The 17005-nt window shown below is 41.3% G+C and overlaps 1 protein-coding gene across 1 annotated transcript; it reads right to left on the bottom strand.

The window, feature by feature from the left end:
• Nucleotides 1–15132: 15132 nt before the first annotated feature.
• LOC136499432 (uncharacterized) lies at nucleotides 15133–16615 on the bottom strand. The gene is made up of 2 exons (XM_066495089.1): nucleotides 15569–16615; nucleotides 15133–15450 (listed from the first exon to the last, which is right to left on the bottom strand). Exons 1-2 carry the CDS (start codon nucleotides 16613–16615, stop codon nucleotides 15133–15135), a joined length of 1365 nt encoding a protein of 454 aa, XP_066351186.1.
• Between the last annotated feature and the right edge of the window lie 390 nt (nucleotides 16616–17005).

Raw genomic sequence — 17005 nt, 5'->3', positions numbered from 1 at the left:
GTCAGTTCCTGGACTGTAGGAGAATCATTCTATTCTTTTTTCGGACATCTACACGTATTGACAGTAGGGGTTGTTTATGGTGACTGTCAATCTTAGATCTGTCTGTAGCTTATAGGGATAAGCTATACATATATGTATATGAGTGTCTGTATTTGTGCTGAGATTCATTAAAAAACTATACACTTTACATGTACTACTACTACTGCTACTGGTACTACAAATACTTATAGTACTACTACTACAAGTACTACTACTACAAGTAATCCAGTGGGTTTCTTTAGAGTGCTTTCAACAACTACTACTACTACTACAAGTACTACTACTACTACTAGTACTACTACAAGTACTACTACTATTACTAGTACTACTACTTGTACCACTAGTACTACTACTTCTACTACTTATACTACTTTTTTTTCTTTCATCTCTTAGAACAAGGCATGAAATGTCGCGAACATCAAAGAGTGCATCCCAATGCCCCGTGAATGATGAGCAGCCATCCCATGGAGAGCAAGAACTAGATGACCACCTTACTCAGGAGCAGTTCGATAACGAGTTAGAAAAGGGTCTAGAAGTGATGCTTACTCAGGAGGACCTTGTCGATGATGAGGATCCAGTGGGGGAGCCCAGGGAAGAGAAGGCGGAGAGGATGCCCAAGGCGAAGAAGGGGATGATGATGACGACACCTCATAAGGGGGATATGTAAGTCCAGAGGATCCTTTCCCATGAGAACCCAGACGGAGGCCAACGGAGGATAAGTTGGACAAGGATTTTGATCCGAATGACGAGGTATGGATAAAACCTTAGTAGCTTGTAAATTTGGCTAATGCTATGGCTTTATGTTACCTCTGCTAACACTTTTGACCTGCCGGATACACAGGTCGTCCTTACTCAACCTCTAAAAAGACGACATCGGCCTCTGGCTCATCTTATCGGACAATATGTAGCGGGACAAAGGAGATCAGAGGAAGGAGCCATAGATACTCACAATGAGGCCTCCACTCCACAACCTCAGGACACAACCATGACTGAGATTGCCCAGCCAAAGAGGAAACGAGGGGGGGTTAGAAAGCCAAACCAATATCACGACAAGGCATGCTATGTGATAATGGAGGTCGGGCCAGACGGGCAGATCCTTGAGCCATATACATACAGGGCGAAATTCCGTAATCACATCAGGTTTGTAGTTAGAGATAAGTTGAACCCAGCTATCCGTGGTTGGAATCTTGTACCTATGAGCCAAAAGGTAGACCTATGGGAGAAGCTGAAGCAGAACTTCAGGTTTTCGGAGGGAACGCACGAGTTGGTACAAGAAAATGCTTATAAGATAATGGGGCAGAACTTCCAATGTTGGCGGTCGGATCTGAGCAAGAACTTTATCCAACAGAAGTTAACTCCTTTCCACAAGTACGGCAACATAACTCCTAGTCAATGGGAGGAGCTCGTGGCTAAGACTTCAGAGGCATCATTGGCCCTCAGTGCCCGTAACAGCGAGCAGGCGAAGAAGAACCAACACTACCCTCGTCTAGGCCCCGGTGGCTATGCTGGCAAGCAAGAGGTCTTTAGGAAGATGGACGCAGAGGCCGAAGCTACCGGGAATACAGAAGTGCCGAAGTTGAAGCCACGTCTCAAACAGTGGATATACGCGAGGAGTGTGGATTCATCCGGTAGTAGCCTCAAGTTTGCTAAGCCAAAGACCAGAGAGGTAGTATCAAAGATACTGAAACTTGCTGATGACAAGGAGAAGGGCGCATTCAACCCTTCCAGAGAGAGGGACGAGGTTACCGTTGCCTTGGGAAACCCCAAGCACACAGGACGCACCAGGGGGCTAGGGAAGAGGATGTCTTGGAAGCACAGATTCGTAGAGGAGAGGCACATGTACAAGAAACATGGCAGAGACCGAGAGTCTAATCTTGAGCGCCAAGTGAAGGCTCTAGTTGAAAAGATGTTGGTGGAGAAAGGACTGTCTATGATGGAGCCACAGACACCAATGGGGCCGCCTGGAGAACTGGCGGTAGTTGGCAGCCCTCCGGATGTTCCTAGCAGTCAAGGTTCCAATGCAACCGGAACCCCCGTCGATCGCATATGGGCGCCAACCAGTTGCAAATTGATGGTTCTGATGGGCAGGCAAAACGTGATCATTGAGGTGGCAACGGGTGTGGCACATCCTCCGGGCGGCACGTGGCACGATAGGGACATCCCGTAGGACTACACTCGGGTCAAGGTGCATACCGTGAAGCCTGAGTTCATGACTTGGAAGATAGAACACCCTACTCCCGAGGGGCTCATGTTACTCGGAGACGTCATGAACCAGTTCATCCTTTGGCATAGACGAGACATTGTATTGACCGAGTCTTCGCCAACTCTGACTGAAGTTCATCCTCTGGAGCGACCCGTCGAGGACAGGGAGGTATACTCACCGGCCCATGACCATGACCACCACACGCTAGAGACTTCTCCACCTCGTACCGAGCAAGGGCATGATGACATGCCACATCCTTCTCCACCTCGTACCAAGCATGGGCATGATGACATGCCACGTCCTTCTCTAGCTCGTACCGAGCAAAGGCATGATGAGATGCAATATCCTTCTCAACAAGCGCAGCTGATACATGAACAACAAGTGTCTCATGAACAGCAATTGCCTTGTGAACAGTCGATACATGAAGAATAAGTGGCCCCTGGAGCAGGTGATGCACAAGTTGACAAGGACGTGCCCAAATGGGAAGCTCGAAACAAAATCCCAATCAAGATAAGGCCATCGTATGTGGGCATTAATGACGTCTCGTCGGTGCACAAGTGGATGGCCCATGACCAGTTCAAGCCTAAGAACCAAGTAAAAGAATTCAGAGCACCAGCTTCTGAGGAGGGCACCACTAGCAAACTACACAAAGGGTTTAACAAGTATCTAGCTGTTGATAACCTCAAATGGTCAAATGATTGCCCGGATAAATATGAAAAAGGCAAGAACTTCCTACCAAACCGAGTCATACAGTGCTTGCCATGTGGAATGAGAAAGTTCCACGATTGGTACTTGCGTGCTCAGATAACAGAACTAGAAATTTTACAAGCATGGATCCCTGTTGGCACATTTGGAGCCCCAGGTGGGCAAATTGCCATTGAGTTTAGGGATATCCTGGCATGCTTCCACCTCAGACGAATGGAAATGAATCTAATTCACATATGGTGCCTGTAAGTCCTTGCCCTCTCGATATGATATGAATGTAATCTTTTGATTTTGTTGTAACTAACCAGCGTCGTGATTTATAGAATGCAAGCGGACTTTGTGAAAAAGAGGCTAGCTCTAAAACACGGGTATATAGACCCTTCACCTATAGCATCAACAAATTTTAATTACCCTAAAGAGTGGAAACTAGATTGCAAAGAACTAGGAGCTGGAAAGACACTTAAGGAGAAAGAGGGCATCAGAAAAAAGAAAATATTGGAAGAGTCCCTCATGGTTGCGGCATACATTGCTCTATGTTTTAAAAATCTCCAACAACACGATAATATATGGATACCATACCACTTCAAGTAAGTTCAACTGTATACTTAGCTTTGTTCAATATACTTTGTTCGATGCAAAAGAGCTTATGTGTTCCTTCTATGACTAAATTCATGCAGCGATCACTGGATTTGCATAGGCGTCTGGCTCTCACATAACATGGCATGGGTCTTTGATTCAGCGGATTTCCCAGTCGAGACATACAAAGACTTCATAGCGATTGTCAAGACGTATACATATCGACAATCCTCATTTTAGCTACTATGTTTGTATACATACTTGTAAGGTTCAATGTGGGATACTAACAAGTTGCATTTGCTAAAACCATTGGAACAGGGCATTCAGACACTATGTCTAGGAACATAAGGGGAGGCATCATCCAAATAGGAAGGAAAATTTGTATGTCAAAACTTTATGTGCGGTAAGTGTCATTTACTTTGGTACTCCATATATTACGTGTCTATCAATAGCATTACTTAACATCTCCATATGCAAAACACACAGTGCTCCAAGCAGAAGCCTGGGAGTCTACATTATGGATACTACACATGTATTATGATGAGTACCATCGGTGGCTACTACAGAAACCCCAATCTGGTAAGTTTGAACCTCTTTGCTCGTAGTATGAAAAGTTCGCATATGTTGTGATATAGTAAACCTAAACTTGTTCTCTTATAGTTGGTGAAAGATAAAGACACGAGAAGGAACCCATACAAGGATGACGAGCTCTTAGATATGGTCGGTGACCTTTGCAACTTCATAATGGACCAGATTGTGTACCATAAAGGCACTTACCATCATCTTCTTTCTGACTTAGGTAGTAATCCTCTATACCAACACCTTTGGGAGACTGATAGGCTAGCCCTAGGCCATTGATGACAATGTGGACTTGTGGTATGGTTTGGATCAGACTTTGGAACGGTTTGGACTTTGTTTTGCATGTGGACTTGTGGATTTCTTAAATGGAGGCAGCGCTAGCCTGGTGCCGCGGGCTGGTTGTCCGGCCGGTCGGGGGGCTAGCTAGCTCTCGAGCGAGGAGAACGAAGAGGGTGGGAGCCAAGTGAAGTGAAGCGAGGCAAGTGCTGTACCAGTAGTCGTGGTCGAGAACACTATTTATAGCGCCCTGCCCCCGCGTGCGGCGCTCTCGCTCTTCTCTCTCACAGGACCACGGCTCGCGCACGCGCGGGCACCGACTCCGAAATAGATAGATCTCGTCTCAGTTGCTTTGATGATGTTCTAAATAATGGTCTTGTGTTTATGGATGTATATATGTATATTTGTGGCGGTCAGATTCGAATTTGAATTATATATATATGTGGTCAGATTTGAATTTGAATTATTTATTTTTTTGCTGGAAAATCCACTGTAGGGGCGGTTCTTGATTGAACCGCCCTTACAAAAACACACAGCAGGGGCGGCTGGTGATACAGCCGCCCTTACAGAAGTCCACTACAGGGGCGACTGATATTACCAGCCGCCCCTACAGAGGGCACTGTAGGGCGGCTGAAAACACCAGCCGCCTCTACAGAGGGCACTGCAGGGCGGTCAGGAAACCGCCCCTACAGAGGCACCCTCTGTAGGAACACCCTGGGAAGGACGGCTGGCGCAGCCGCCCCTACAGAGGCTCTAGAGCCGCCCCTACAGTTAACTTCTGTAGTAGTGGTATTTTGTTCTATAGTCATTCAGAGTGCCAATTAACATAATGTTCCAATCCAAAATAATATTTATGTTTATTAGTCCATCTACTCATACTCATGCATCGGAAATAATTTCAAGAAACAAGTGTTAGAAGTTTATGAATAAATTTGAGGTCTGTGCAAATGCTACGCAACAAATACCTAGGCTGTAAATCACTTTCACAGATTTATTGGAAAAATGGTGACACACATTTATGGGCCAGTCTCATCATGAAGGTTAAACAAGATTCTCTTTGTTTTGGATCCTTCATAATTAAGGGTGACTCAGAAATCAGATTATGGGAGGATAGAAAGGTTGGCTGATGTGACATTGTGGGAGTAGTATCCTTGTTCGTATAATATAGTTAGATTCAAACATGCCACCATAGAAGATGTCTTATGTGCCTCACACACCCATTTTTTCGGACGTAGGAAGTTAATAGGATCAAAGTTAACAGCATGGAAGAATTTATTACCACATATTGCAAACATTAAGTTGACACAAGAACAAGATATGTTTTGCTGGAACCTACATCCATATGAACAGTTTTAGGTGAACTCACATTATATGGTGTTGATGATCCATGTAGATGTCTCCAGTATTAACATAAAATTGTGAAAATCAAAGGCCCCTTTAAAAATTAGGATTTTCCTTTGGTTTCTACAACGAGATGTAATGATAACGAAAGATAACCTAGCTAATAGCAATTGACAAGGTAGCTTGAACTATAACATTCACAAGAATGAGACAATTAAACACTTGTTTTTTGATTGTTGCTTTGCTCTCGTGCAGCTTGGACTAGAGAAGTTTGCAGATGGCTATATGCCAAAGGCATGCCAAAGCACTTGTAATGATAACGAAAGATATGCCAAAGGCTCGAGAGATTTTAAAAATATAATCCAATTTGTGAGCCTTTAATTTTAAGATTTGACACTCATATCACTATGACATGTGGGGTAAATTTGAGTTATTCACATGTGGGTTAGGGTGTCAAATCTTGAGAAGTTTGCGAACTGCAATTAGGGGTCGAGGAGGCATTGTGGTTAGGGTTATGGGGTTATATATGGCCCTATCATTGACACAGATTGCAACTTTTAGTTTTCGTCGCCATGGACCTTGTATACTCATCCATTGTGATTAGTGGTCAAAGGGGTTACGACTTCATGTAGGGTTATGATTAGGGTTTAGGAAGGGCTGTAATTAGCGTGTCTATAGGGATTGTAATTAGGGATCAAGCAGGGGTTATGATCAGGTGTCATTCAAGCAATTTGGTTAGGGCTACTGGGTTCTTGTCCTGCCATCTTTACAGGTTGCAGCTTTTATTTTCCACAGCATAGACCACATATACTCGTCCCTTGTTATAGGGGTCAGAACAGCTTGCGATTAGTAGTCACACGCGCATGGTGGTTAGGATTATGGGGTTCTAACCCTGCACTCCACATGGTTTGAAACTTTTAGTTTTCGTCACTACGAACCCTTATACTTGTTTCTTATGATTAGGGGTCATGATGTGTGATGAAGAAGTAATCTTTTGCTTTATAAAAAGTAGTTTCACCATTTTTATTTGTATCATCAAAACATACTCAAATTCATGGCAAAAGGTTTTGTGTTTTTAGGGTTTATACTTTGTTTTGTAGGACATTAAATTTTATATATAATTCATGTTTTTGAATTTTGTTTATTAAGGTTTTTATTTAGGGTTGATCAAATCTTTATATTCAGAGTTTGTCAAGGTTTAATTTCTCTTAGGCTTTCAACATTTTAATTATCTCATTTTGTATCCTTCAATTTTATAGAACAAAATAGGGTTTTTCTTTTAGGGTTGCTCAAGTTTTTGTGATGAGTACATGGGCCCTGGGTACATTCACTAAGGGTGCAACTGGCGCCTAGGACCCGAGTGGGCCGAATCGGTCAGCCAAGGGCAGATCCAACCCACGGGTGTCTCATCAACTTGGTGTACAAAACTTAGATGGATAAGCATTCACCTTATTGTTACGGGTTGACTTTCCAATGCTAAATAGGAAAAGTACATGAAGTAAACGGGATTTCCTAAGTAAATATGAGATTCCTATTTTTTGATGAATTTTGAATTTTCTTGTAAAAACTGAAATGGTTGGGAGGAACGAGGAATGGTGCGGGTTGAGACGGAACTTCATCTCATGTTTTCATCTAGAACTATAAGTGTATGCAACACGAAACATAAATGAATTCCACATCATGTTTTCATCCCTAGCCGCAGAAGTATGCACCATGAAACAACAAAGTCAAGACCGATCGAAGATCAGTGTCACTAAACAAGGGATTTAGTGGTAACAATATTTTGTTAAGCTTATATAGTGATCATCATCAATAGTAAGTAGGAATCCAAATGCTCCATCTTACCATATATTGTTCTTCATCCGTCAAAGTTTTTTGACATGTTGAAACCAGAAATATGGTCTAATAACTTGGTGACATGGTGCAACACACCTACAAGGGAAATTGAAAGGACCCTGATATCGCCTAGAGGGGGGGTGAATAGGCCTTTTTAAAACAAACTCATAGCGGAAGTTAAATTCTAGGTGCGGCACTGCTCCCAAGGTGCAGCACTACCGTACTACGGCACTGCCTCACAAAAGTGTGGCACTGCCACGCATGTAGACAAGCTCAAACTATAATTCAAAAACTGCCCAAAGAAAAGTAGATCAAGCAAATTACTGATGTTCCTGGGGTAGTGTAGAGCCTATTCCACTACCTGGATGTTGGCGGAAGTGCACGAGCAAGTAGATCAGGACCAAACCCTAGAATCACCACAAATACAAGTATAGCAATGCAAATCTTTCAACCCTTTCCTTGTTCTCAAGTCAAGAGAATGAACTCTTGAGATGAGGGGTGATTTCACTAGTTGTTTGGGGGTGATTACAAACCTCCCAGGGCTGCCACACAAGTTGGCAAGCTCCACGGGCGACGCTCTAGAGTTCGGGAATCAATGAAGTTGCTCTCTAATCGAGTTTTGGACCCTTTTCCCTCAAGGATTGATGGGGAAATCAATGGATTTGCTTGGGGGCTTGAGGTCAATAATGGACGGAGAGACAGAGAGCTCCTACTCTATTTTGGGCATGCTGAAGTGAGGAAGAAGAGGCAGAGAGCCATTGTGGAGGAAGGGAAAAGGTATATATACCCCCTAGCCCCCAACAGTCACCGCACCCAAGGGGTCGGGCGAGACAGAGCCTGCGGCCTCGAGGTTGGGCGAGACAAAGCCCGTGGCCTCGAGGTCAGGCAAGACGAAGCCCGCAACTTTGGGTGAGACAGAACCCATGTCCTTGGGGTCGTGCGAGACAGAGCCCGCACCTAAGGGGTCGGGCGAGACGGAGCCCGCGACCTCGAGGTCGGGCGAGACAGAGCCCGCGACCTTGGGGTCAGACGAGACCTTTTAATACATCTCGAGCCATCCGGGGAAGTCAGTGTGGGCGCTAACTTCCTTGTGCCATGACTCAAGTGCGGTAGTGCCGCACTGCAGCAGTGCCTCTCTTCAAGTGCGGTAGTGCCGCACCACACAAGACATCAAGGGTAATAGTGAAGTGTAGACTGTCTTGGTTGTGAATCTGAGGATGCATGTGGTTGTTTGAACACTTGATAGCACATATTAGCTTAAGTATTGTATCCCCCTTTATTGTACGACTTTTCCTAAACTCAAATTCAAAACATCAAAGAATTTAAACACCTTTGAGTTGGCCACCGCATCCTTTTATAATTGGGGGTTTCCACCATCACATGTATTATCCTCTTCATCTTGGCTTAACACTCCTAATACTCAGTTCAATATCTATCTTCATACTTCTAGCTTGATCAAAGCAATGCAAAGTGATTTTCCAAATCTTTATCCATACAATCAAACCAACACAGAGACCGACTTATATCCAATATAAATTGTGTCCTTTGTCATTTAAACCTTTGCTTGGTATTTCTTTACTTATGCATTCTTGACTCATCCTTCAATCCTTGATCAAAGCTAATCCACTATCAAACTCTTCTTGTTCATGCAAAGCAAGCCATTATTGAGACCAATCCAAAATCATCAACTCATGTCTCTTTTAACATTTGCCAAATATGCTTCCTTTCTCTTGATACTATGATATTTCTCAACATCAAAGCTATTTCATCAACTCCATTTGCATTGTTGTCTTTCTCTTGAACTATATTGTTTCTGTGATCTTTAAACACAACAATAAATAATTTTGGCCATGATTTGAACATTATGTGGAATATCATCAAGTTTGCCTTCTTGTTGAACCTATATACACTTCTCATTCCACAATCCACAAGTGTATGCAATAAAATCAATTTCACTCCCAGTTAAACTGGTCGGATGCTCGATTCAATAGCTTGGCTATCAGTTCAACTGGCCGGATGCTCGATTCAACAGCTCGGCTACCAGTTCAACTAGTCGGATGCTTGATTCAATAGCTCGGCTCCTGGTTCAACTGGTCGGATGCTTGATTCAATAGCTCGGCTCCCAGTTAAACTAGTCGAATCCTCAAGATGGTGTTGCTCAGTGGATACAAGGCGCTCAGTGGATAAACTCAATTTCATGTTCAACACAAACTTGTTAGGCCTTTAATGGTGTTGTCATTCAATTTACCAAAACCCACTAAAGGGCTAGATGCACTTACAATCTCCCCCTTTTTGTGATTGATAACAACACAATTAAATCTTACAAGAGATTGATAAATAATAAGATTTTGAATCCTATGATATAGTGAGCTCCCCCTAAATATGTGTATTGAAAGGAATTCAAATTTTGGCCTCAAATGACAAATGCACATATTCAAGATAAAGTGTGGGAACTTTTCTTTATCTTAGCATCTGTGGGGTGCAAGGTGTCATCATGATAAACATGATACTCATGGCAATTCATGCACTCAAGAAGTTTCTGAAGTTGTCATGTGCGGCACTTTCATGAGTGAGCGCGACATTACCGCACAGTGGCAGTTAGAGAAAATAAACAACACATCATTCAAGGCATGAACATCACACATTGGCATATATGGTCCTTATCAAGAGCATCAATTTAAACTATCCTTGCACACACCACACAATAAAAATTGAAAAATCTTATATGCCTCCCTTTTACCCCTTTGAATCTTCATATCAATCTCTTTCCCTTACACTCTCTCCCAATATTTCTCCCCCTTTGGCATTAATCTCCAAAAAGGATGGCTCCACCAAAAGGAGGAAATAATGATAGACAAGTGAGGGCAAGAGGTAGGTAAAAGTTCAGCATATAGGATTTCTCTCTTGAGTTTTCTGCCAAACAAAGTATGCATCATGTTAAGTCAAGATTCTAAGAAGTCAGCATATTTGGCTCATACCTCACTTAGATGACAATTTTAATATGAAACTGACTCATGCCATCACCACAAGAGATATCAACCAAATATCTAAATAATTCTCCAATCATCACCGCAAGAACAAACTCATGGTGTGACTCAAAGTGTTACATACACATGCACACACTAGCATGTAAGGGCCTATATGCACAAAGGTAGTACAAGAGTTCATGGAGCAATATACCTTTGTTTTAAGCCTCATAATCTCCACCGTGATCATGATATTTTGGATTTAGTGCTTTGATGGGCTTGGCATAATGCAAAAAGATTTCATTTGTGCCCATCCCTTTTAATCATGGCCTTCATGAAGATTTCACAAACTTATGCTTGATCTCGTTTGAAAGTCCATTGCTAGCTCTTCTTGTCATTTTGAGATACCAACTGAAGACATATTTCTTGATATACCGAATTGAAAGATTATCCACTAATACCAATTGAAATATGATCTTCACAGTTTTGACACCACTTGAAGGAGAGTCTTCACAAGTTGATGCCAATTGGAATGGATTCTTGTATCTCATAATGTCACTTAGGGAATGCAATTTGGATTGAGTCAATGTAGCATACCCATGAGAAACTTATTCTCACCAAGAGACTACATAAATTCACACCACCAAGGTAGATAGATCACCACATTGATATGACCATCATAAGTGAGACTTGATGATTTGGATAGCCATAGTTCTTCACTTGATGACTCATGGTGAATTAGAGCTCTTATGATCATCCAAGATCCATATTTGGTTCCTAGTTCTTTCTTTACCTAAAGCAACTCACACAGAAAGCAAAGGTAAAATTCATGAATTTTGCAAATAGTGAACTAGGAGTTACCACTATTTGTTGATAAGATCTTGAGTGATCAATGGGATGGATCATGTGCATATGATGAGCTCTAGAGAGGAGAAATAGCAATAAAAGCCCACTCTTCAATTCTTTTCTCCAACATAGTCAAATCTAGTTCCACTAAAGGATTGGGGCATTCGATAATAAACTGGGAGCACTTGGTTTGTAAAGACCAAGAACTCCTAGAATAACCTTTGGAGCACACAAGGATTCCATTGGAACCATCCATCCTCCTTTGATGTTCTTCTTTTTCCAATGTGTGTGAGACTACTCAATATTAACTTTGAAAGAAACCATTAGTCCCACAAGATATAGGCTTAACTCTCCCTCAATTTATGCATACAGGAGTACACAAAGTACACTCATGCACATCAATAATTATGAGGTCAAGGGAGAAGTTTACACTATACTCCAACTGATTCAAACTCCTTTAAACTGCTTGTAGTCCAATTAGTTTTAGCTGGTTTCAGTTGCTTCTAATTGATTTCAAAGAGTCCCAACTGATTGTACCCCATTACTGCTACTTGTAACTATAGAAGTCAACTAGTTTCATCTTGTTTCAATTGATCTCAGCTGCTATTTCTGAAAGCCTATAACTGATTTCTTCTAGTTCCAATCGGTTGCTATTACTTGATGCTTCTTGTATTTTGATTGCAACTCTTTGGACCCTTGTGTGTCTTTCTATTTCATTGCAACTCCTTTAGACCAAACTGATGCTTATTATTTTTATTGATTCTTCATGACCAATCTTGAGAGCCACCTTAATCTTGTTGTTTTGATGCAATCCAATTCCATACAGTGAGTTTTCAGATTCTATCTCTCTTGGAGAAAAATTCATATCTCTCAGACCACTAGTCCAATATGCATGAAATTTGGTAGAGATGTGCACCAATTAATCCTCTAACTTCTGTAAAAATTTCAGATCATTTGGACTCCATTTGGTTAGCCAAATCAATTTTCTATCATAACTGCTAGAGTCTGAAAAACAGCATTGCTGAAGCTGACAGAACTCAACTCACAACTGATGTTCTTCTCAATCAATCTTCAAGAAAATTTTACACCAACAGGTACTAGATGTTTTTAGCATGCTCACAAAGTTTCAGGTCAATTCATCAGTATTTGAACTTCCAAATCCATACTTAAAGGCAGCCAATTCATAATTTCAATTTTCTGAATAGATTTGATAATTCCCAATTCTTGTCTTCTTCTTGTCCAATCTTGAGGTGAATTTGGTTGAGAATACTCACAAGATGTTATTTTCATTCAGTTCTCTTATTTATACTTGTAGTCTTGTGAATTCTTCCAATATAGCTTATCCAACTCAACCTCAAACTTGACTTTATCCAAACTGAAAATTTTGGTCTCTTTGGCCTCTAGCAACCTCATCTTTCTTCAGGTGAAGAGTAACCATTGGATTGTGATTTATTTAGTTAAGCAAGAACAATCTCTTTTTCTTGATTTTCTATAAATAAGCTCAACACAAGAGGGAATTAGTAACACAAGCACTAGTTTCTTATTTAGTAACCTTTCATGTGTGGAAGACAAATGGGTTACTAAAATAGAGAAACCTCATAACATGGACTAAATCTCCCTTAAACCCTCATGCACATTCTTTACAGTGGAATGGAAATGGAAATGTGCATGGTTGGTCAATTAAGTCCAAAAGGGTATATTTAAGCAATATTATGGTGAGTGGCTAAAATAGATGAATCAGTTCCAAATTAACTAGAGAGAGAGCACATCACATAGTTTTGGATTGATGATCTTCCTATGATAGAACACTCCATTCGAGAAACACATTCTCATTTAGTGAGACTACACAAATCACTTAGAGAGAAAGATTAGTCTCACAATATTAGTCATAGAGTAAATTCCCTTTTGATAAGTGCTCTAAGTATTTGAATTTCTCACATAGCACTTTATTCACTTAAGAACTTGGGATTTCACTCTACGTCTAGGTCATGGCAACAATAGAATATTTGAATTGAAGTATGCCAAGAAATACTTACAACCATTAGAACATATAGATGGCCATAAGATAAGAATGAGAATTTGGCAATCTACCATAAGACAAGATTCCATCAAGTAGAGAGTTCTTGAAGTGTGAGTGATGAGTGCCTCTACTTGAGCTTCATTCTTTATTCTTGGCTTTCTTGAAATTATTGGTTTGAAGTCCACAAAGAAAACCCAAGTCATGTATGTTGCTTGGTGTGGATGATCAATTCAATTCCAATCATACTTTTCATCTAGAATGACCAACAACCAATTTATATCCTCAAGTGCTTTATTTTCCTAAGTGGCTACACAAGACACAAATGAGTAAAATTTGAAAATATCATGCACTTGTGATTTTAGAGATTACCACTCATTTTCAATGTTTTGGTGAGCTCTTGGTTATGGCACTAGAGATTGGTCTTCAGTTGACCATCCATTTTCGTCACATAGAAATGAATCACTTCCATCATGAGTTTCATCTTCTTCTTTCTCAAATATGGGTTGTAGGTTTTGTCCTCGAACTAGACTGTTGTCAACTGTTGCTCCTTGTTGCTGCGCGACACTGCTGCTTAGAGGTGCGGCACTGCCGCAGATGCTGCATCAACTAGCTCTAGAGCAGCGGCAACTTGAGGATCCTCCTCTATAGTGGCCCAGATTTCTTGTGGTCTAATATCACCAATGGTCATTTGCTTGATTGCCATGCAAGGTGGTTCCTCATTACCTACAACATGAATAAGATCTTGCTCTACTAGAGAGCCATTAAAGCATTATATGGCAAATGATTCATTTAAACTTGAAATACTCTAGCCACTCTTAACAATTCACAAACACACACATATTTGTGAACTACTAGAGACTACACAAGTCAAGTGGCTAGCTAGGAAGGGTTAGGTACTAGTTACTGAGGTGAGTATGAAGTTAGAAATATATCTATCAAGTTGTCCTTGGGTCAATCTTGAGAAAATAGACAATATGAATAAGATTGATAGCTTGAGATGATATTTTTAATTAACTTGCTCAAGCACCCCAAAGCTTCATACCACCTATAAGTACCTACAACACTCATCAAGCACAACTTGGTACCCAAACTATGTTGGGTCCATCAAGGTTAGTCACAAGAGACTTAGGCACCCAAATGGCCTTTGTGCTAGCACGTGGGGAATAAATCACCTTTCTAGCACAAGTGTCATTTTTGGGCCACCTAAGCAAATTTGAATCAATTGATGAGTTGAGCTTAGGAGTGTTACCCATGGGACAATCCATACTTAGATATCCCTTTCCTCGGCAAGTGTAGCAAATGTGGCGCTTGATCTTGTAAGACATCTTTTTATCTTGCTTCTTGTTTGCTACCTTGCTAATGAGCCTCTTTCTTGATGACACAGGGCTTTCATGTTTCTTGTTAGAATATGAGCCAATTTCATGTCCCTTCTCATTGCACCCATAACACTTCCTCTTGTTTTTTCTTGTCTTTTTCTTTGAAAGTGTGGCTTGGTCATCAACCTTGTTAGAACACATAGAGGCATTGTGTCCCATGTTGGAACACTTGAGGCACTTGACATGAGCCTTCTTCTTCTTCTCTTGAATCTTACTCATGCCTTTGTTTTCTTTCTTCAAGGAGCAATCTCTCATATGGTGACCCTCCTTCTTGCACCTGAAGCAAGTGATGAGAGTCTTCTTTAGTTAAAGTTGCACCTTGGTGGCCTTGGGGGCATTGTTGTTCTTCCCATGTACAGCACTACCACACTAGGATGCGGCACTGCCGCATCCTGGAACTTTTGCAGCCTTTAGCTGAACTGCTGCATTTTGAACAGATTGCACTTCTTCAAATTTCCCTTTGACTTTGGCACTGTTGGACTTGTGTCCTTCATGATGAGGCTTGATGCATGCTTCGTTTGATCCCTTCTCAAGCTTCTTCACTATGTCTTCACGGTTATCTTGAGAAGGTGGAGCATTGCACTTTCCCTTTAATTGAATCATGTCCCTTTTTAGCCTCTCAACTTCTTCCTTGAGCTCTTCATTTTCTTTTGTAATGGAATCATCATAAATTTCTGCAATTACATGCTCAACGGAAGGTTGGCTTGCTTAAGAGCAACAATTGTTAGCACATGATAAAAATATATGGAACTTGTGTACATGTGCACTTGTGAGTGTGAGGTTAGTATGATTTTACCATTGTTACCACAACCTCATGAGCAATTTCTAGCATGAGATGAGAATCCATAAGCTTCTCATGAGAGCACAAAAGCTCATCATGATCTTCTTGTAAGATCTCATTCTTGCTAGTGAGCCTTTCCACCTTGTCCTTGAGCACATAGTTCTCATCTTCTAATTTGGCAACACAAGATAGAGAGTTAATAGTATGAGTTTGCTCAATTGACAAGTTCTCATACCTTTGGACCAAACTAGCATGAGAGCACTTAAGCTTTTTATGCCTTTTGGTCAACTTCTCCAAGCATTTGATCTTATTGATGAGAAACTCTTCTTGCTCATGAAGTGTTTCTTCTTGCTCTTGAATTTTCTCTATGAGCTTAAGAACCATCAACTTGTCTTTCTTGTTTAGATGTGCCAAGTGTTGATTGAACTCATCATCATCACTTTCATCTTCACTCTCACTCTCGCTTTCACTTTCACTCTCACTCTCACTTGCCACATTCTTCTCTTTCTTTGCCATGAGACCTAAATGAGGAGTGGCATAGAGAGTTGAGCTTCTTGGTGAGGTGGACTCATCATTTGGCCTCCACCGATCACAATCTTCTTCTTCCTTCAAAATGTTAGTCTCACAAGAACAAGAGGAAGTAGAAGTACCACGTGTAAAAGCATTGTTCTCACCAACTATTTTGTAGCCTTTCGTTAGGTCATATGTTGGCAAGGAAGTGGATGTGCCATGATCACTTAGGCCTTTTGGGAGAATTACTTGAGGCTCTTCATTTGTCAGTGAAGTTGAGCACTCCTCAAGTGGTTCCTCCAATGAGAGTGTCTTCTCATCATATTTGGACTTGTCATATTTTTCTTTGAGTGTGGTCCAAATGATATGAGCATCATCAAGTGGTTCATCATCTCCAAATATGATGGCATCAAAAACATCTTCACTCAAAGCACTAAATAAGACATTAGTAGCTTGAGCATTGTTTTGTAAGCATTTCACTTCCTCTTTAGATAAGATGGCCAAATCATCACTAGGAGGTGAAATGTTTACATCTACAATCCACTCAATATGAGGACCCATGGCCCTAAAAACATCAAGCACACTAGCAGACCACGATGCATAATTTGAGCCATCTAAAAGTAAAAGTTCTAGAGATACCTCCTCACTTGTCGACATCATCGCTCAAGGCGGTTAAGCCCTAAATTGAGAGTCTGGTTCTGATACCAATTCAAAGGACCTTGATGTCGCCTACAAGTGGGTGAATAGGCCTATTTAAAACAAACTCATAGCGGAAGTTAAATTCTAGGTGCGGTAATACTGCTCCCAAGGTGCAGCACTGCCACACCGTATCACTGCCTCACAAAAGTGCGGCACTATCACGCCTGCAAACAAGCTTGAACTACAATTCAAAAACTACCCAATGAAAAGTAGATCGAACAAATTACTAATATTCTTAGGGTAGTGTAGAGC

Source organism: Miscanthus floridulus, chromosome 13, assembly GCF_019320115.1.
Source record: "Miscanthus floridulus cultivar M001 chromosome 13, ASM1932011v1, whole genome shotgun sequence".
NCBI lineage: Eukaryota > Viridiplantae > Streptophyta > Magnoliopsida > Poales > Poaceae > Miscanthus > Miscanthus floridulus.
This window is presented reverse-complemented; position numbering and strand designations above follow the sequence as displayed.

What these genes read in the sequence shown, in the direction of transcription:
- LOC136499432 (XM_066495089.1), bottom strand. Translation starts at nt 16,615, where the DNA reads ATGGGTCCTCATATTGAGTGGATTGTAGATGTAAACATTTCACCTCCT. An exon ending in AAATTGCTCATGAGGTTGTG is followed by an intron (nt 15,451 to 15,568) that starts GTAACAATGGTA and finishes CCTTCCGTTGAG; the next exon opens with CATGTAATTGCAGAAATTTA.